General features: G+C 34.6%; 1 protein-coding gene across 6 annotated transcripts in view; it reads left to right on the top strand.

Annotated features, from left to right (window-relative positions):
- APLF (aprataxin and PNKP like factor) overlaps positions 1-20,812 on the top strand; it is a 79,044-nt gene that overhangs the window by 7,907 nt on the left and 50,325 nt on the right. For all 6 annotated transcript variants that reach the window (XR_001307662.2, XR_002342624.1, XR_302396.3 and 3 more), the window contains exons 2-5: positions 1,729-1,800; positions 12,290-12,462; positions 15,508-15,652; positions 16,274-16,406. Coding sequence is in view for 3 of the 6 variants with exons in the window: in XM_005662500.3 (XP_005662557.1) it covers positions 1,729-1,800; positions 12,290-12,462; positions 15,508-15,652; positions 16,274-16,406 (523 nt within the window). In the remaining 3 variants the exon portion in view is untranslated. The remainder of the gene's footprint in view (positions 1-1,728; positions 1,801-12,289; positions 12,463-15,507; positions 15,653-16,273; positions 16,407-20,812) is intronic.

Genomic DNA, 20,812 nt, shown 5'->3' with positions numbered 1-20,812 from the left:
GGTCACATCATGCTTTTATATTGCTTCCTGTGAAACTACGGTTTGAAAAAGAAAGAAACCCAAGCTGGACCAGTACAGGAACCATCATTATGTCATGGTTTTATATTTGACACTTGTTACTCTGTTGGTTAGAAAATCAATTTGTGATATTGGAGTTAACAGTGAGATATTACCACCCAAGTTATAAATAGAAACTTCTTACTCTTTTAATTCTTGAAATTACTTCCGAATGATTACACGTAGGCATAGAGTTATATATGACTACTTTTCTCATGCATTTATTTTTGTTAATATGTATGGATTTGGATTGGAGTACTACCTGCTTGAAGAATGGCCTACATAAGCAGCTTAAATTCTCAGGACTTTTGATTTCCAAATATGTAAAATATGACTAATATCTATGACAGTGTTATGGTGAAGCTCAGCATTTAACTGAAAGTTCTATGCAAATGATAAAGTCTATGTGAATGGTAAAGTGCACTATCAGGTAACTGGTGTTGGGGGTCCCACTAAGGTATGTTATGGAAAGAATATAAAAACCTTCAAATTTCTATCCTCTTTTCTTCTGGTAGAATAGATCACTAGTTCATATTTAATTTTCTGGAATAGCCGTTGTCACTAATAGTGGATATATTTTTAAAAAGGCTGCCTTTAAGATACTTTATTTTTTAAAAATGTTCTAAAACCTAACTGTAGCTCTGTTGAATATTCATGTATGTGGAATTCATTCCACTGTGATGCTGATGTTAATGTTTTTATATGGTCACAGCCTTAAGTATAGAATAGCTTTCTGGTTAAAAAAATGAATACTGATTCCTGGAAGTTTGTATTTTTATAAGTTTTTGCAGAACTGATGGGTTTAATTGAGTTTAAGCATTGCTGTAGTGTCTACTTTAACTAATAATTTTGGTCCTGTTGTAGATAAGGTCAGAGATGAGTGACACTAAGGTAACCAAGAGACAGGCCAAATGATTATGGTGTTAAGTAAAGTTGGTGATTAAAATGTTTTCATTATGTATCAGGCACAGATTACAAAGGAAAGCTTAACTATTGTGTTAATGGCTGTGCAGGAAAGGCTTAATTGGCAATTTCAACATTTAAGGTGCAAGCAGTTTTAAAACTTTGATATGCAGAAGTGATTGTTGGCGTTATTATCAAAAACAGGAAGCAAATAATATATTTTTAAAAATTTCTTCACTGTAAATACTTGGTTTTCACTTCTCCCTCTCTTGGCTTCCTGTTCTCTTAACTACTGCTGATGGCCTTGAGTGCAAATGCAGGTCTGTCTGACTCCAAAGCTTGTAGTCACACTTCTTACATTTATCGGCCTGCTGCTTTTTAAAACCTTTTGTCATTATAACATACTATAAACTTCCTTATCTGAAATATTTTCTGATAAGTACATATTATATAGAATTTTTTCTCACTTTATAAATTTTATTGGTAAGAATCCCCACTAAATGTCTATCTTGGATGGAAACCATCATGAAAGGATTTGGAATCTGTTAGATTCGAAGCCTTGAGTCTCTGCTGTTTATTCTTCTGTGACTTTGAGCAGGTCCCTGAATCTCTGAGTTGTTCCATTATTTGCTCAGTGAGGACAGCTGTTTCAATATACAGTTATCAATGAATGATATCTAGCCCACTGTTTCAGAAACATTGCTGTAGGGTTTTTGTTGTTGTTTATGGAAGTGGCTGTCTTTGAAATTTTTATGTTTTCCTCTATAGATAACAGACAAGAGAGTGTCCAGAAGACATGCCATTCTTGAGGTAGTGGATGGTCAGCTTCGAATCAAACCGGTAAATATATTATTATTAATATTTGAACTTTCTCTCGCTTTTTTCCATTTCTTTTTTTTTTTTGTCTTTTTAGGGCTGCACACATGGTATATGGAGGTTCCCAGGCTAGAGGTCAAATCGGAGCTGTATCTGCTAGCCTATGCCACAGCCACAGCAACACCAGATATGAGTTGTATCTGCGACCTACACCACAGCTCATGGCAATGTCGGATTCTTAACCCACTAAGCGAGGCCAGGGATTGAACCTGTGTCCTCATGGTTGCCAGTGAGATTTGTTTCCACTGAGCCATGATGGGAACTCCACCTGTTTCCATTTCCTGATTGGAGGGGGTTATTTTTAAGGTTGTGGAAATAGGGCATTGATGTCAGAATATGTTTATCCTGTTGTCAAAAGGTAACTGGGAGATAAAGATCTAAACTATTTAAACTATCTTTTTTCCCTCCATAGGGCAGTGCTACATTTATATAGACTCTTAATGAAAGGTGATTGCCAGTTTATGGATACATTATGATTTTGTTCATGAATGGATATTACAAATAAGATTCTGTAAGAAAGTCCATAGCTGGGTGTAATGGTTGATTATGTTGAGATGCAGGAGCAACCAAAGTCATTTAAATTTTATAGGCTTGTTTTTGTTTCGTTGTTGTTTTCTTTTTGGCTATGCCTGTGGCGGCATGTGGAAGTTTCTAGGCCAGGGATCAAACCCACACCACAGCAGCAACCCAAGCCACTGCAGTGACAATGCTGGACCCTTAACCTGCTGTGCTGCAGGAGAACTCCTATTATAGGCTTGTTTTAATAGATTTTTATACCTAGAGTATTTTCCAAATTGGCTTAATAAAGATGCTTAATTGGAGTTGTGTCTATACTTGAATGAAAAGTATTCAGATGTATTTTGAACTTCTGTGATGATTTAAAAGAGTATGGGTAATATAAAATAAGTATACTTAAAGGTGATTTTATTAATGGAAAATTTTCCCTGAGTTAAGTTTCATCCATTAGGAAGTAGGTCAAAGTTCTATATGGGAATTTAACAATGTTCAGTCAAAGAAGACACCTTTTAGAAAACATTCTTTACCTTTATTTGGTCTTTAAATAGATTGTGCTTATATAAGTCAACAGATATTTTTATGAGCACCAAATTGTGGTAGTTAGTAGTTAGAGCAAACATTCCTGGTTAGATTGTAGATATAAAACTAAAATTTGGGGTGGTAAAATTAATTTATTTAAATTTTACCTTTGAAATTTCCTGGTAGTACAGGCAGGCTACTGGCATTGTCATGGCTGTGGCTCATGTCATTGCTGTGGTATGAGTTCAGTCCCTGGCCTGGAACTTCCCCATGCTGTGGGCATGACCAAAAAAGAAAAAAAAAAAAAAAAAGAATTTGTTTTAAAAAATAAAGTACTGAGCATCTATCTTAAAAATACATTTTACCTTTGTTTATATTTATCTTTTAAATATTTACAATTTTTATCTATTTTATCTATTATATGAACTTTTAGTATGTGACTTAAATACATGGAAAAAAGGTAAATATTTTAAATCTTTTCTTGGTACCATTATTTTTGACAGCTTAGAATTTATAATTCTACATAGCTAGCAAGTCGTTAAATGGGAGTTAGAACTCAGGTTCTTTGAACTCTATGCAGCATTTTTTTTCATCATATTTTCCAAGTTGGAATTCTTTTGCGAATTGGTGTTCTCTTCTTTAAAAAAAATCTTGAAGTTAATACTAATTGTTGATTTATCCTCACAAGAGGTTTTAGTGCCTTCAGTTGAATAGACTTTTAGAACTGAAAGCAATCTTAGATTCAGCCTTATGTATGTGGAAATTTGACTTGTGCCAGAGCTGGCATTGCCTTTCAGTGGAGAAGAGGACTTTTTTCTTTTAATACCAGTGAATGATACTAGACAGTTGTTTGTTTCCAGGCGGTAAAAAGTATTCCCTTCCCCCACCTCAAATCATACACAAAAGTCAATTCCAGATAGATTCATTGTGAAAGTCAAAACTATGTAATTGTTAGAAGATAATACAGGAAAAAGCCTTTATGACCTTAGAGTGGGGAGAGGTTTCTAAATAAGATATAAAAAGCAGAAAGATTGAAAGATTAGGTAAAAGAAAGGAAACTGAAAAAAAGGCAGTTACATAAAATTAAGAACCTTTGCTTATCAAAAGACACTGTAGTAAAAATGAAAAATATAGTAGGGAGAAGATATTTAAAACTCATATAATTGACAAAGGAGTGATATCCAAAATTTATAGTAAATGCCTTCAATCAATGAGAAAAAGATAATCTGATAGAAAAAAATGGGCTGAAGACTTAGGTGGCACATTGTGGAAGTGGAAACCTGACTAGTTAGTGTGCATGAAAAGCAGGTGCTCAGCCTCCTTATTTAGATGGAAAAATAAGTGAAACCCCAATGAGATACCATTCCACACCCAACAGATGGGCACGAAGATGAACAATTTCAAGTGTTGGTGAGGATGTAGAACAAGTATACGTGGGAGCCTAACTAGTGCAGCCACTTTGGAAAATAACTCGATGTTATTTCGTAAAGATGAAGTCTTGTATTCCTACCAAGCCAGACCTAACACACACACACACACACACACACACACACACACACACACACACACACCAAGAGATGTGTACGAGAACCTGAAGAGCAAAATTATTTATAATTTAGCCAAACACTAGAAAAAAAATAAAAATTTCCATCAATAGTAAAATCAATAAATGTATTTATTTAATGAAATAAACTACAACAGTGAATATACATGACAGAAAAAGCTGAAAAAACATGGATTAAAATTAGGAACATAGTACTGAATGATAAAAGTAATCATTGGCAGAATGTATACAGTATGGCCCCATTTATTATAAGATTAAAAATCCTACAAAATAAACAGTATATTCAGGATCATAAATATAGGCGGTAAAACCTTGAAGAAAATCAAGGAAGTGGTAAACAGAAAAATCAGGATAATTCCATCTGAGGGAACTAAGAAGAGAATGTTTAGGGAAAGACTCACAGGGAATATCAAAGACAATGGTAATATTCTTAAATGGGGTGGTGGGTCCAAACATATCTACCTGTATGATAGCTCTAAAAAAATATCATGGAACATTTATAGCATGAAAAAAGTGTAAAGAATAGTACAGTATACTGCAGTTATTTCTGTATTGCCAAACTACCAAACATTGGAAGACATGAAAAAGTTTATTTAATTTTAAGGATATGTGCATCTCTAATACTAGAATTTGATTGCGCTTTTAGAAAAATATTTAATTGGGTTTTGAATTTTATCCCAAGAATTATTATATTCACATTATATTAGTTGAAAGAAAGCTGCTTCTTGGACTTGGTGATGTATGTATAGGTTCTTTGATTTATGTAGTGCTTGATTTCTTGTTTATATTAATATAGTTTCAATAAAATGTCTATCCCCTTGAAATAGATTTGTTTAATCAGCTACATATTGTAGCTGCACCTTCAAGGTGCAATTTTTTAATATATTTTAATTTCATTTTATTATTATTATTTTATCTTTTTAGGATCACACCTGCAGCATATGGAAGTTCCTAGGCTAGGGCTTGAATCAGAGCTGTAGCCACTGGCCTACACCACAGCCACAGCAAGTCCAGATCTGAGCCTCATCTGTTACCTACACCACAGCTCATGGCAAGGCTGGATCCTTAACCCACTGAGGGAGGCCAGGGATCGAACCTGAATCCTTATGGATGCTAGTCAGATTTATTTCCACTGAGCCATGACGGGAACTCCTCAAGATACAATTTAGATAAATTTAGATAAATTCTAAAACTGATTTTTTAATGGAATTCTACGGTCTGAAATAGTTGAGTGTGAGATGAGCAGATGACTTCTAGTTTATTCATTTTATCTTAATGTGTGTTAAATATCACTTATTCTCTGTTCCCCAGTCAATCACAAATTATTTGATCTTCTAAAGCAAGTTGTATATACAACTCTAATAAAGTGTTGACAGAGACGTTTTAGTTTAAAAAACTTTGTAAAATTTTTTAAACGTAGCAAATATTTTATGATGATCCCTTATGTATGCTGTATACTCTACATTATGTTTAAGAAATTAAATATTTTTCCACTTTCCCTCAAATTAGAAATCCAATTAAATGAAAAAGTATCTTTGACAATGATAGATGAATACAATTAGGGCAGAAATTAATTTGTACTTTTAAATTGGATGAATTTGCCTTTTTTCCCCCTCTAATATTTATTTCCCTTTAGAAAAGGCTCTAGCTCTTATCAGTTCTTGGAAATAGTACATGAGGAGATGATATTAGCTCATGAGGAGATGATATTAGCTTTTTTGTGTGTCATTTAAATTTAATCTACAGTCTTGTATCAGCAGGGAGAAAATGCATTATAAAGGCAAAATGACGGCTGTTCTCTGTAAATGACTGTATCGCCAGTGGTTGGTTAAGTCCTCAGGGTAAATTCATAGCTGTCCATGCTTTTATTTCATTTTATCAAAAACTTACTCTTTGGTCCTTGGGTGACTGAGAGAATAGTTCTATAACTACATATAAATTGCAAAAGACATATATATATAATATATATATATGTTTTGCCATTTTGTGTTGATTTTCAAAACACATCTTTAGATAATTGTACCCTTTCTATCGCACAAGAAAATTTCTGAGTTGTGATTGTTTTTCTTTCCATGAAATTATAAGTGTACTTGTAAAATAGCTATAAAACATGACAATAGCTTTCCCACAACTCATTTTGTTTAAAAAATGCTCTCCAAATTAAAAAAAAAAAAATGAAAAGAGGAGCTCCTTTTTTTTTTTTGGTACACATCAATCTTTTTTAATATTTAATGATAACTTTAAGAGAAAGCTATCGAAAATTGATTTGTATTTTAGTTCTCTTCCTTCATGGATAGTGCATCCTTTACACCACTTCAAAGAGCGTGGTATCCATTTTTGTTAACATTTATAATCCCATGGATATGTGAAAAGGCACACACCCTGTACGTGCCTCTATTTAGGTAGCTTGTATCTTTCACTCACTGTGGATGTGGGTTTGCCAGTATTTTTTCCTACCCTTGTGTGCTTTTAGAATCAAAGTTAAATTAGCCTCATTGAAGGAACTAAAACCTTTCATCTTTTCTGGTCTTAGGAAGAGTTTGGATATTAAGAAAAAAATCTTTAATTCATATGAGTCCGGTTTTGGGAGGAATTGGAAAGATTTTTAATTATAGATTGTATATTAAAATTATACATCTAATTCAATCTCTTTTTTTAATAATTAAATACTTTTTAAACAAGCTGCATATACACATAAACGTACCTTTTTTTAAAGTCAGTTTGAGTATATTCAAGGTAGTTGCCAATTTTGACCACATTTACAAACATATTGGTATTAAATATTTATAGTATTCTATTATTTTTCAAAAGCTTTATGTGTACGTATGTTATTTTCATTCCAAATAATGTGTCCTCTTTTTTTATTAGTATTTTTAGATTTTTGTCTGTAACTTTTAAATAACTTATCTTTTAGACTTGTATGTGTGACTTTTAAGTTGGAGTGTATGAAGTTTGACATAGATTTAAAAAAAAAACTTATTCAATAGTATTTATTTAGATATAAGGTTTGGGAACAAACATTAGATTTCTTAGAATGTCATTTTTGCCCTTAGTTCTGAGATCTCCTGTATGAACATTTTTAGGAAAAGAAAAAGATGATCACAGACCATACAGATTGGTCCACTTTGCCTATGGATTGATTTGCTAGATGCCTAATATTTAACCACCTATCACTTAAATATCAAGTGATTTCAGCTGAGGAAAAAATACTCAAACTGAATGTTTCTTTGACTTTGGGTTTGTGCTATCTTTTTAAAGAAATGTAATCATTTTCCTTTCCTGAGTGTTTTACTTTTTCTTAGAACCATATGTCTTTGTATTTAGCATCTTAGATTTTATAGACTTAGGACTATGTCATTATTTAATATTGTTTAGAGATTCATCTGAATCTTTAAAATACTCATGAATGAGAACATGATCTTAGCCTATATAAAAAGGAAACCTCATTTAAAAAATATTCAGGGTTCAGGCAGAAGCTATGTATATTCCTGTTTTCACCCTTGTCCTTCGGCTCCCTAACATTCCTCACTGGTGACCATGGTGTACTTCGGGAACGGGAGGCTTCACTTAAAAGGCAGAGGAGTAGCAGGGAACATTTCCAAGCCCAGCAATGTGTAAAAGCACTCAAGAGCTCTAGCCATGAGTCAGAGAGCCACACTGAGAGATAAATCAGGGGTGGCTGATGGAAGGTTTCTAAGCATTGTTTCAATTATAACTTGATTTTTTTTTTAAAAATCAAACATTCACAGCTCTTTTTAGAAATATGATGTTGCATAAATTATACTGCATCTCTGTCCTTATGCAGTCTTATATATAGTTTTAAAATGTCTCTGACATTTTTGGTAGAAATCATTTTCTACCTAATTTATATAGGCTCTGTTTTTAATTTCTACGTCTACTTTTTATCTCCAAATTTTATTTTATTGCTTTCTTTCTTTCTTTCTTTTTTTTTTTTTTTTTTGTCTTTTTGCCTTTTCTAGGGCCGCTCCCGCGGCATATGGAAATGCCCAGACTAGGGGTCGAATCAGAGCTGTGGCTGCGCCAGCAGCCACAGCAACACGGGATCCAATCCACATCTGTGGCCTACACCACAGCTCAGGGCAATGCCAGATCCTTACCCACTGAGCAAGGCCAGGGATCGAACCTGCAACCTCATGGTTCCTAGTCGGATTCCTTAACCACTGCACCACAACGGGAACTCTTTTATTGCTTTCTTTTAATGCAGATTTAAAGACGGTAGAAATGTTTCCATTTGTAGATATACCTAGGAAGGACTTAAGGTCAGATCTTTTTGAAATTCAGTTGCCAGAACTAGGTAAATTAATATTCATTGCAGCTTTCAAAATTGTCTTTTTTTTTTTTTTTTCTTTTTAAAAATTTGGGCTTTTGGGTATTAATGCCTATTCTCCTGGCAGCTTTTGCTTTAATGCTCCCTATTCTATATTAACCCTCCCTCCCCTTCCCTGGCCTTGGTTAAACATACTCTTTAGATAGTTAGGTTTCTAAAATGGAGTCATTTTCTTTCTCAATTGAGCTAAATAGTTTCTGGTTCTTTTCCCCAAATTCCATAGTTCTCTGCTCACTTTAAAAGTATATTATGGTATTTGATCAAATAAAGTCATATGAAGTGACAGCTAAAGTTACTTGGGTGATTTTCTTTGCGTTTTGAAAGCCAGTAAGTTCATGTGCCCAGCTGTTTGCTACCAGGAGCATTTTAGAGGATGAAAATGGATTCTGTTTAAAATTTAGTTTACCTAATTGATTAGATTATAATTTTAAAAAATCGTGCAATATGATATCTTGTAGAGAATGGAATATAAAGAATTTTAGGAGTGAATCTATTTAACTCTATGCTATTCAACAGGTCGTATTTTTAGTAAATACAGTGGATTTCAAGCCTCACTTCTTATTGTGAACTATTTGGAACCACTCCTGAGATTATTCACTAAACACTGACAGTTGAAATATCATTGATTCTTCCTGCTCTTAGAGACTTCTGTAGTCATTTTAATCATAGTTAAGACTGTGTTAGGTACAGTTATCTGTACCCGTTTACTAGTGGTGATTTATCAGATGCTTATAAGTAATCTTTGAGCTGATAGTGACTGGTTCCGATAGTTCAAGGGGAAAGACCAGGTGGGATAAGACATTACTGAGGCTGTAGTAGATAAAAAAGCATTTTGAGTAGGTCTCCATTATTGGATTAAAGATTGTATGTATAGGGTGAAGATTTTGGTGTGCGACGTGGGGAGATGAGGTTGGAAACCTTCACTGCTATGCTTTGTTTATATTGGAGAATTATCAGAGGCCTTACATAGGAAAATGTGAAAGAACAACTTGGGAAGCAGTGAGGTGAACAAAGATAGGGAGACTTGATGTGGTATTAGCACGCACAAGCAAGAAATGCAAGCAGTGGGTAAGAGCGTGGACTAGGGCAGTGACTGCAAATGGTCTTGGGATACTTCATAGGTAAATGATCAGGGACTTGACCTTTGGATGGAGTGGAACATCAACTTTGTGGATGTTCATTAAAAGTTTGTGGATATTTTGGAGTTCCCCTCGTGGCTCAGTGGAAATGAATCTGACTAGTATCCATGAGGATGCAGGTTTGATCCCTGGCCTCGCTCAGTGGGTTGAGGATCTAGCATTGCCTTGAGCTGTGGTGTAGGTCGCAGATGCAGCTGCGTTGCTATGGCTGTGGTGTAGGTCAGCAGCTGTAGCTCTGATTTGACCCCTAGCCTGGGAACCTCCAAATGCCACAGGCACGGCCCTAAAAAGAAAAAAAAAAGTTTGTGGCTACTTTGGCATGCTTTAGTATATAATAGAAATGAAATCAGAGTAACATATATTTACCCTTGAGATGCCTTGTTATTTTTGTGTAGAAATAGGCATTTTAAAAAAATAAAATCAAGGAGTTCTGTCGTGGTGCAGTGGTTAGCGAATCTGACTAGAAACCATGAGGTTGTGGGTTTGATCCCTGACCTTGCTCAGTGGGTTAAGGATCCGGCGTTGCCGTGAGCTGTGGTGTAGGTTGCAGATGCGGCTCAGATCTGGCGTTGCTTTGGCTCTGGCATAGGCTGGTGGCTACAGCTCTGATTCGACTCCTAGCCTGGGAACCTCCATATGCTGCGGGAGTGGCTCAAGAAAAGGCAACAAGTCAAAACAAACAAACGAACAAACAACAAATGTAAAATAAATTATGCAAAGTAGCCTACCAAAGTTAACAACGTTATTTGCTTTTATAACACTATTCTAGACTTGTTTATACTGTACATATTATAGTCTATATAAAGGATTAAGATTTTTGAAAGTGAAAGTGTGTTTAATAATAATTTTAACCAAGTTTCCCAATAAAAAGAAAAATGCTGAGGGATAAAAAGAAAAAAAAATGTTGATGCATTTCTAGAATTTCAAAATGCATTAAAAAGAGGCCTATTTTAAGCTTGCTTAATTTTTCCATAATGAATATTTTTTTACAGTAGGAATAAGGGTTTTTACCTTTCAACTCAGAAAAAATAAAACATGTCTTAATACCTACATATGTTTTAAATGGTTGAGATCAGAAAAGGTTTTGATACATGAAAATATAGTTGTATCTCAAGATATCTTAATGAAGTATAAATAGAAAAACAATGTTCATCATAGTCCAATTTCAAGGTGGTAGTTACCTTGCTGTACAGGAGAGATGGTTGATGTTTCTAGAAAAAAATGTCGTTTAAACTGATGAAATAGATAGATGGATGGTAGGGGGAGTTGCTTTACATAAGATTTTTTAAATCTTTTTTCAATCTTTTTTTCAATCCCTGGCCTCGATCAGTGGGTTAAGGATCCGGCATTGCCATACCTACACCTGTGGTATAGGTCACAGGTGCGGCTCAGATCCCGCGTTGCTGTGGCTCTGGTGTAGGCCAGTGGCTACAGCTCCGATTAGACCCCTAGCCTGGGAACCTCCGTATGCCGAGGGAGCAGCCCTAGAAAAAGCAAAAAGACAAAAACAAACAAACCACAAAACCCCCCCCAAAAACAAAACAAAAATCTGAACATCTGCATTGATGTGGATTGTTTTGTTATGCATTAAATCTTATCTGTTTAAGAAACCCAATCATATAAACGACAAGAAGTCTATTCAGCCTTTTGGGATGGCTAATTTCAGCTTGATTCTAGTTAGAATTTTTAAGGTGCCTTTCAGTAAGTCTTACTTATGGAGGTGTCTTTCATTATCTTTGCTAACATGAGGTAATCAGTAGAAACATAATTCAAAATAGTGGATATAGTCATAGTTTTGACATTTAGTATATTTACCTCTTGCAATTTGAATATGGATGATAATCTTCATAATGGGAGTTTCAGTCAAACAAAATAAGAAGATTCCTCTGTGAGGAGTGAAAAAAAAAAGGTATGTTGTTTGCTTGAGAAATTTGATCAAGATTTTCCTTCCTGTAGTTTCTTATTTTTAATCATAATGAGAAATTATTAAAGGAAGATAAGCAGAAAAGAATTTTCAGGGAGACTCAGTTTCCATACTGACAATTATTTTTATCTTTCTCTTTACAATGTCCAGTTATCTCTCTTAAGCAAAATAGAGGTATCTTTTAACCAGTTAATTGATAACTTTGCTTTTTTCTGTGATTCCTAGAGAAATGGAAGGTATATTGCATCTATTTTTCTTTTTATGTATAGGTATAATTGTGGTATTTATAAGTGCCAGATTTATTAGACTTTTAAGTGTAAGTTTGTACTTAAAATTGTTTTGATGTTAAAATTTTGAATCATTCAACTGTTGAATTCATATTTAGTTTTATTTCTGTCATAATTTCAAGTTTTAACATTATTCTTTTTTAAAAAAATTGTTAGATACACACAAATCCATGTTTTTATCAGTCTTCTGAGAAGAGCCAGTTCTTACCATTGAAGACGAATCTGTGGTGCTGGTTGAATCCTGGAGATAGCTTTTCTTTATTGGTTGACAAATACATTTTCCGTGTTTTCTCCACACATTCTGAAATGGAAATGGAATGTACTTTAAGGTAAGATTGCCTGATGAAATGTGATTAAGTAATTTGTAATCTAATTCCTCAATTCATCCACAAATGCTTTAGTAAAAACCATTCTAGAATTGAACTGTATTGGCAGTATGTAGGACTTAAATGATCCCTGGCTCAGGAACTTCTGTGTGCGGTGGTCGCAGCAAAAAAAAAAAAAAAAAAAAAAAAAATTAGTCAAAAAAAAACCTTAGAGAAAACTAGGAAAAGAAAGAAATTTCCTTCCTATTAAAAAACAGCAACAACTTAATTCATCTGTTGATGGACACTTTGTATTGAAAGTTCTCTCCCTACACTTGGGACCAAAGCAAATATACCCGTTCGCACAACTGTGTGTTCAGTATTTACTAGAGGTCCTAGCTGGTCCAGTTGAGCACAAAAAAGAAAGTGCATCATATTGAAAAGGAGGAAGTAAAACCATGTATTCACATATAACATGATTGTCTATTTAGAAAATCCTGAGGAATCTACCAAAGAAGCAAGGCCCCAAACAGTATCTACTGTATAATTTATAATGCATTCTATTATAAGCAAATAAATCTGTACTGACAGAAATCCATCAGTGGTTATTTCCAGAGGGATTGACTAGGAAGGGGGCACAAGGGGACCTTTTGAATTTATTCTGCATCTTTTTAAAAATTAAAGTATAGTTGATATTAGTTTCAGATGTACAGCATAGTGATTCTTGTATTTTGGTAGTGGGGTTGTACAGTGTTGCAGCCTCTTTGGAACACACTCTGGTAGTTCCTCACAATTTTAAAAACAGAATTACATGTGACCCAGCTGTTCCATTCCTAGGAATGTATCCAAAATAATTGAAAATACCTGTTCACACAAAAAACTTGTGTAATTCTATCCATATGAAGTGTCCAGAAAATGTAAATCACTAGAGGCAGAAAGTAGATTAGGAGTTGCCAGGGCTGCAGAAGAGAATGAGAAGTGTCTGCTAATGCACATGGGACTGCTTTTTGAGGTGATGAATATATTCTACAATTAGATATTGGTGATCATTGTACAACTTTGTGAATATGCTAAAAACGACTGAATTTTATACTTTAGCAGCATGAATTTTATGATTATGTGAATTATATCTCAGTAAAGCTATTACCAAAGAAAAAGGCAACTCATTTATCCTTGTTACATTGTATTTAAATTAAATTCCAAGTTTTTTTTTTTTTTAACAAATTCTGGTAACACTGTGTTATAAATCCTGTGATAGTTAATTACTTGAGGAAGTATTTGAAGATAAAATAAAAAGTAGGTCTGTATCATAGTGACAATGTTTATATTTAAAGGTGTAATAAAGTAATTCGTACTTTGACCTACTTGGAACTAAATGTTAAATAGAATTTTGTTCTTGGATTGGGTTTTTGGTATTGTATTTTTGGTAAATAGTAAAACAAATTCCCTATGGCCATGTCATGTGTGTATACTAGTCTTGAATTTATGCCAGAATAGAAAAACTAGAAATGGAATGGATGATGTTGCTTATCTATCTAACACTGTAAATTGTGAAAAGCCATTGTGCTTCTCTGGAGTGTTTCTTAATATTTTTCAAATTAAATATTAATAAAATTTGAGGAAAAAAATCTTGGAAGCACCTCTGTATGCTGTGAGAAAAATGGATTTGAATATTGTGATGGGAGTGCAATTTGATACAGTTATACATTTTCAAGCCTGAATCCCAGTGCCTGGCAAGTGCCTCCCGCACACTAGGTGTTTTAAAAGTATTTTTCGAATTAACAAAAACTGTGATATTGCACAGAAGTTTAGTCTAAGTAAATTATTCTGTTTTGGCTGAGTCCTGCCATGACTTCAAGTCTGCCTTTGAAGGAGGTTATTCCTATAAGGAACACTAAAACAAATAAAACAAGCCATTGGTTATTCTTCTCTCAGATAAATTTTTGAAATCTTATTTTTTCTTTTTCTTTTATTTTTTTTGAAATCTCATTTTTTAAAGTTTGCTTTTACTGAGGGACATTTTATACCTAGTAAAACTCAGCCCTTTTAAATGTATAATTCAGTGCACTTTGACGAATATATGTAGTCATGTAAATACCACCACAGTGAGATAGAGAACATTTTCATTTCCCCAGAAGGTTCCCTCCTGCTTCTTTGTGGTCATTCTCCTTCTCTACCCCCAGTTTCTGGCAACTGCTGATCTGATTTCTCTCCTTGTAGCTTTACCTCTTCAGAATGTCATGTATATGGAATCATACAATGTGTACCTCTTGTATCTTTCTCCTTTCACTAAGCAGACTGCCCTTGATTTTCATCCAAGTTGTTTTACACATCAGCAGTTTTTCCTGTTTATTCCTGAGTAGTATTTCCATCTGCATTTTCAAATGTTCGAAATGATAAGTCTGTTGAATCATCTCTATGCATACATAAGGAATAATGATCCAATAATTTACAGTGATCTTACCACACTTTGTAGCAAGTAGGAATAATAGTTTCTGCACGTATGTTCTGCATGTGACAATGAGGATGCTCCTGTATCAGAACGCTTAGCTTTAGCTTTTAGTTGAACTACGTACAGGTTTGGGAAGATTTCACAAGTTCCAGCTAGAGCCCCAGTATCAGCTTTGTGTGAACTTGACCTCAGGATTTTACTTTTTTTTTCTTCAAGAGCCTAACTAGCTTACCTGACATTCTTGCAGTCTGTATTTTCTCCTTGGATATTTGATGGCAGTCTTAACTTTTATGGACTCTCTAAATAAATAGAGGGCTCTTGAGCCTTGAAGAGATGGCTACTGACCATCTTATAAATAGCTGTGGTTTCTAGGCCCGTGATTTGGAAAGATTAATGTATTTTATGGTGATAACAGTGAGCAGAAGACGAAGAACATATTCTTGTCCATATATTTTATTCTGGTATGCTGTAATCTGCTTTTTTGTCTTGCTAATAACTCTGAGAAGATGAACATAACTCATTAGTTAGATGTACTTGGGAGAATCACATGATGGCATGATAGGCAATAGAGGTGTTTTAAATTTAAATGATTAATGAATTTCACTTTTATTTTCTAGGAACAGTCAGATGCTTGATGAAGATGAATTGAATGAAACACCAAAATCTTCCTCAGTTGATTTGCCTGATGAGATACCGCAGCCAGCCCCACAGCTGGAAAGAGGCATAGAAATAGTAAAGACCCAAACCACTATGAATAGTGTGGTAAGAAATTTAGAAATCATCCATTTACAACATGTTCCTTAAGTTACTGTGAGGAGAGAAAAGACAACTGAGTTAGACATATCGTGACGATATTGCTAGGATATTGCTAGCATTGATCGGGTTTTGCTGTTTTAAAGTTAAGCTCTTGAGGGAGTTCCTGTTGTGGCTTAGTGGTTAACGAATCCGACTAGTATCCATGAGGACACAGGTTCAATCCCTGGCCTGGCTCAGCGAGTTAAGGATCCTGTGTTGGCGTGAGTTGTGGTGTAGGTTGCAGACTTGGCTCAGATCCTTCATTGTCGTGGTTGTGGTGTAGGCCGTCAGCTGTAGCTCCAATTCAGCCCCTAGCCTGGGAACTTCCATATGCCATGGGTATGGCCCTAAAAAGCAAAATTAAAAAATAAATAAATAAAGTTAAGCTCTGGAGAATATCATACTAGACCAAAACACTTCAACTAATAGAGATATTGAATTTCTTTCTTTGAGAAATTTGACTCAGTTCACAGTCGCAGATGGATTTTTTTTTTTTTAAATGGTGGTTTTCTGCAAAGTAAGTAATTTTACAGTTTCATTAAGGATGCAGGATTATTTTTACCAATTAATATGTAGGTGCTGTTTTAGTCTTTCCTAGGTGAAAGTAGAGACTTCAGTAAGCAACAGCCAAACCCTGCCCAGAGGAAAAGAATCCTTCCGGCATGGATGTTAACAGAAAATCTAAGTGATCAAAACCTTTCAGTAGCAGTTATCAGTGGAGGTAGGTTTGTTTCAAGGAAATATTAAGCAGAATTTGGAGGTTTTCCTGAATACGTGGAGGTAGAATGGTGGTTGTGTAAATGTATAACTTAGCCTAACATTTTTTTTTAGATGTGTTCATGAAGTTGAATTTAAAACATAAGCCATTATTTTATGCTATTTATCAAAAAACATTCTGCTAATTGCTTTTGATTTAACAAATGCTATTAATCTTAGTGCTGGACTTATTAATATAGGTTTTCAAACCTATTAGTGTTATGCCTACGATAAAAGGTAATCACATAAAGAGCATTTAAGATTAATTGAATAAAAAAGCACTGCCATGCAGTGTTATGTGCTGAAGGATTCAAAGAAGACGAGACTTGTTTCCTAGCATAGTTCACTGTCATGGCAGATACCACAACGATTTATGTCCTCTGCTCAGTATTTCCATTGATTCGAGAATATTAAAATATTTACTACATTGTGTTATTTAGTCAGCATTTTATTTGCAACTTTTTAGTCATCTCAGGGTTTAATGTCTTAACAGCTGCTTGTTTTCCTTTATGTGGGTCACATTTTCCTGTTTATTGGATATTGGATGTTATAAAGACTTTGATTTTATCTTCCTCTGAACAAATATTTTTTTATTCTAATAGGTAATTAACTTGGCCTGAAAGGAAATTTTCCTCTTTTTTTTTTTTTTTTTTTTTTTTTGCTTTCTAGTGCCATACCTGTGGCATATGGAAGTTCCCAGGCTAGGGGTTGATGGGGGCTGCAGCTGTCGGCCTACACCACAGCCACTGCAAAGTGGGATCTGAGCCATATCTGTGCCTACACCACAACTCGTGGCAACACCAGATCCCGGACCCACTGAGCGAAGTCAGGGATCAAACCCGCATCTTCATGGATGCTAGTTGGGATCATTACTACTGAGCCACAAAGGGAACTTCTCCTCTTTTCTTAATGGGCATTTAATTCAGACCTTAAACTCTGTTTTCTCTGTGTAGATAGCAGTTGCTGTCTCTGCATAGTTCTTTCAGCTCCTAGCTGCTGCTTTTCCCCTAGTTCCTGGGGTTTCCCCCTGTGAGCATGTAGTTTACCAACCAGCCAAGGATTTGGGTCAGTTTTACACGTAGGTTTTGGTACTTGACCCTCTGAGGCTTTCTTTCTTCTGGGACTTTGTCCTGAACTTTCTGAGGCTCAGTGAGCCTCAGACTCTGTCCTCTGACCAGTTAAGCCAATTCACAAGTGACAGAAAATTACGGCCTCATTGGCTTAACTGGTCAGAGCACAGAGTCTGAGGCTCACTGAGCAGGTAGAAAGTTCAGGACAAAATCCCAGAAGGAAGAAAGCCTCAGAGGGTCAAGTACCAAAACCTACGTGTAAAACTGACCCAAATCTTTGGCTAGAAAAAAGCCACAAATTGACAAGCCCCAGTCACTGCAGTTAGTTTTTCAAGGTCAAACTCTTCATGTCTACCTTTTTGGTTGGTCTCCAGTGCCTTCACATAGTTGTTTTTGTAAATTTAAAATGGTTTTGTTTGGGATGATGAATTCAATCAGGCTATTCTGCCATTTTACCTTGAATGTTGTCTTTTATATATTAACAGCACTGCTGAGTATATATTTTAGTTGAATATTATGACTCTTACAGCTTCTCCTAGTCAGCATAGTGGTCATAGAAGTCGTCTAAAGTTTTTAATCAAATATGTTGTATACAGAATATTCCTTATTTGATGCTAATTTGGATTATGGTAGGAACAGAGTGATCTTTTGGGAAAAATAGATTATATGTTATGTGTTGAGGGAGATGTGATTTAATCTGGAGAATCTTCCTATCTAAATGTAGGATTTCCTGGTAAGAGTTTTATTCTAGGACAGTGGTTTTCAATCCCCCACCCTCTATCATTACACGTGTAACATATTTGTGTCAGTGACATTTCTCATGAAGTATGGTACTCCTCGATTTGCAGGAAGGGAGTGGGGAATGGAGGTGGATTGGAGAGAGAGCAGCCACTTTCCTTCAGTAGAACATTTTCTCTAATATGGAAAGAAAAACTTTTGACCAAAAATTGGACCAGTGTGAATTGCCTCCTTGCAAACAAGTTCTTTTCTTTTCTTTCAGAGTTTGTACTGTAACCGCTTCTGTACTACCACTATTACATTACTTCTAATAGTCCAGAATATATTTGCTTCAAATTATAAATACGGCCATTAACTTTCACTCGACAGAATTACCATATAAAATAAGAAGCCCTTATTTTGGCATTTCACCTTGAAAATACAAATGAGAGTAATTTGACTTTGATTTGGACAGGAATGTTGTATAGTATACAATGTTCTTAAAATGTTAAAGCTTCAAAATAAGATAAAAAGTCTTTGTATTCAGTCATATCTTACACATGCAGACTTTGAGGGAATACTCCTAAGAGCGAAGTTAGGTTACTTAACTTTTTTAAAGGCAGATGATTTAGGAATAAAGGACAGTTTAGTAACTTGAATCCAGTTAATTAAAGGTTGGAATAGATTTGACTTTTTCTGCTATGTAGTTTTTATTGTTATTGTTACTGTTTTGTTTAAGTAATATATCATCCAGTTCAATAGACCAATGTTAGTGATTTTTAAAAATCGGTTTCTAGGATGCATTTTAAGCTCATTTAGATGTAAGATACTTTTGTTATGTCTTTTGCAGTGTTAGTACTATATTATGTTCATTGATCTTTATTTGACTATCTGAAACCATCTTGATATTTTAGAACCTTCTCTGTCATTAAGTACAGGACAAATAATAATGTTAATCGATGTTAAATGACTTATCTAGGGTCGTAATAAGTGCCAGAGCTGTGATTGAGACCTAGCTCTGTGTGACTCTAAAGCCCATGCCCTGAATCATATCTCTATATAGCCACCTAAATTTACCCTCTCTATGTTCTGGGGGTTTTTTGTTTTGTTTTTGTTTTTTATTTTATTAATAGGCCCTTGCATTCTGTCCTGGATTTTTTTCAGTTTAACTTTTGGTTTAATTCTTATATGTATATGCGTATTCGCTGTGATCAGGCTATCCTTTTTGTTTTCAACCAGTATGGTTCTAGTTTATTTACGTTTCTGGGTCCCCAGGTACTAGTCCTTGAATTTTATCACGAATTTCTCAGGTCTGGCCTAAAAGTTTTTCCATGTCCCATAGTGATTGATAAGTGAATATATTTGGGTAAAGGCCTCCCCTCTCTTTGCTTTCCTTTTTTTTTTTCCCCCCTTAGTTCCCTTAGCCTTCTAGGTCCCAGACATGTCATACCTCTTAGGCTATAACACTTTTTGCTAGATTGAAAAAGGAGCATTTATATTTTCATTGATATCACACTACCCTGTAGTTCTCTTTTCTCCCGTCTTCTAACTCAACATGGAGTGTGGAGAGTGGCACATACTGGTAAAGACAAAAGTGGTAAGTAGTCCTCAGAGCATTTGGTTTACATGTTAGTTTGTGCTCTGACGATTTTCTGTATGACAACTCGATACAGATTATAAATATTTTACTGACATTGTTCAAGTTGATTATAGTTCAGAGTTTACTTATAGTGCTAATTATTCTGTATATTTTCAGCCATCTTGCTAAATGATTTAATTAATTCTAACTGTTTTTTAGCCTCTTCGATTTTCTAGCTGTATAATCATATCTATAGACTTATGATAATTTTGGCTCTTCTGATCTAGCTACAGCTTTTGAAAACATTTCTTATTTCTTAAGTTAAATCCTATAAATTTTAAATGGAAATAGATAAAATTGTCATCTGTATCTTATTCCTCATTTTAACAGGAGTTCTGTTAGTATTTCAGCATTTAATATGATTGGTATTTGGTTTTGATACTCTTCTCATATTTAGGGTGACTGATTCAGGAATAACTTTTGAATTCTTTGAAAAAAATTTTGGTAGAGAAACAGTCCTGCACTTTGATGTGTTAATGTAATTAATGATGTTTGTAAGTTTCCTCATGTGCACCATGTCTGTGTTCTTATGGTAAGTTAATTTTATTGTGATGGCTTACTATTTTTATGCTCTTTTAGATTTGCTAATATTTAGTTTAGGGCATTTGTATCTATACTGTGATTAGTATTTTTTTCCATGTGTGCCATCCATGTCAGATTTTGGTATTAGAACTATGTCACTGTTGTGAATTAGGAGATTTTCTATATATACTCAAGGATAGTTTGAATAACACAAATACTCATTTCTTTATAGAACTTTTCTTTATCACAATCTGTCCTGGTGCCTACTTTGTTAGTAGTTGATAGTTCTGGTATAGGAATATGTAAGTTAGGCCATTAAGAAAGAATGAAACACTCTAAAACAGATTAGAATAACATATGTTTAATATATATAAAATTATCAGTTAAAATTGATGGGGAAAAGGAGTTCCCATTGTGGCACAG

Source organism: Sus scrofa, chromosome 3 (assembly GCF_000003025.6).
Source record: "Sus scrofa isolate TJ Tabasco breed Duroc chromosome 3, Sscrofa11.1, whole genome shotgun sequence".
NCBI classification, from domain to species: domain Eukaryota; kingdom Metazoa; phylum Chordata; class Mammalia; order Artiodactyla; family Suidae; genus Sus; species Sus scrofa.
The sequence above is the reverse complement of the archived record's forward strand: the minus strand, read 5'-3'. Positions and strand labels throughout refer to the sequence as shown.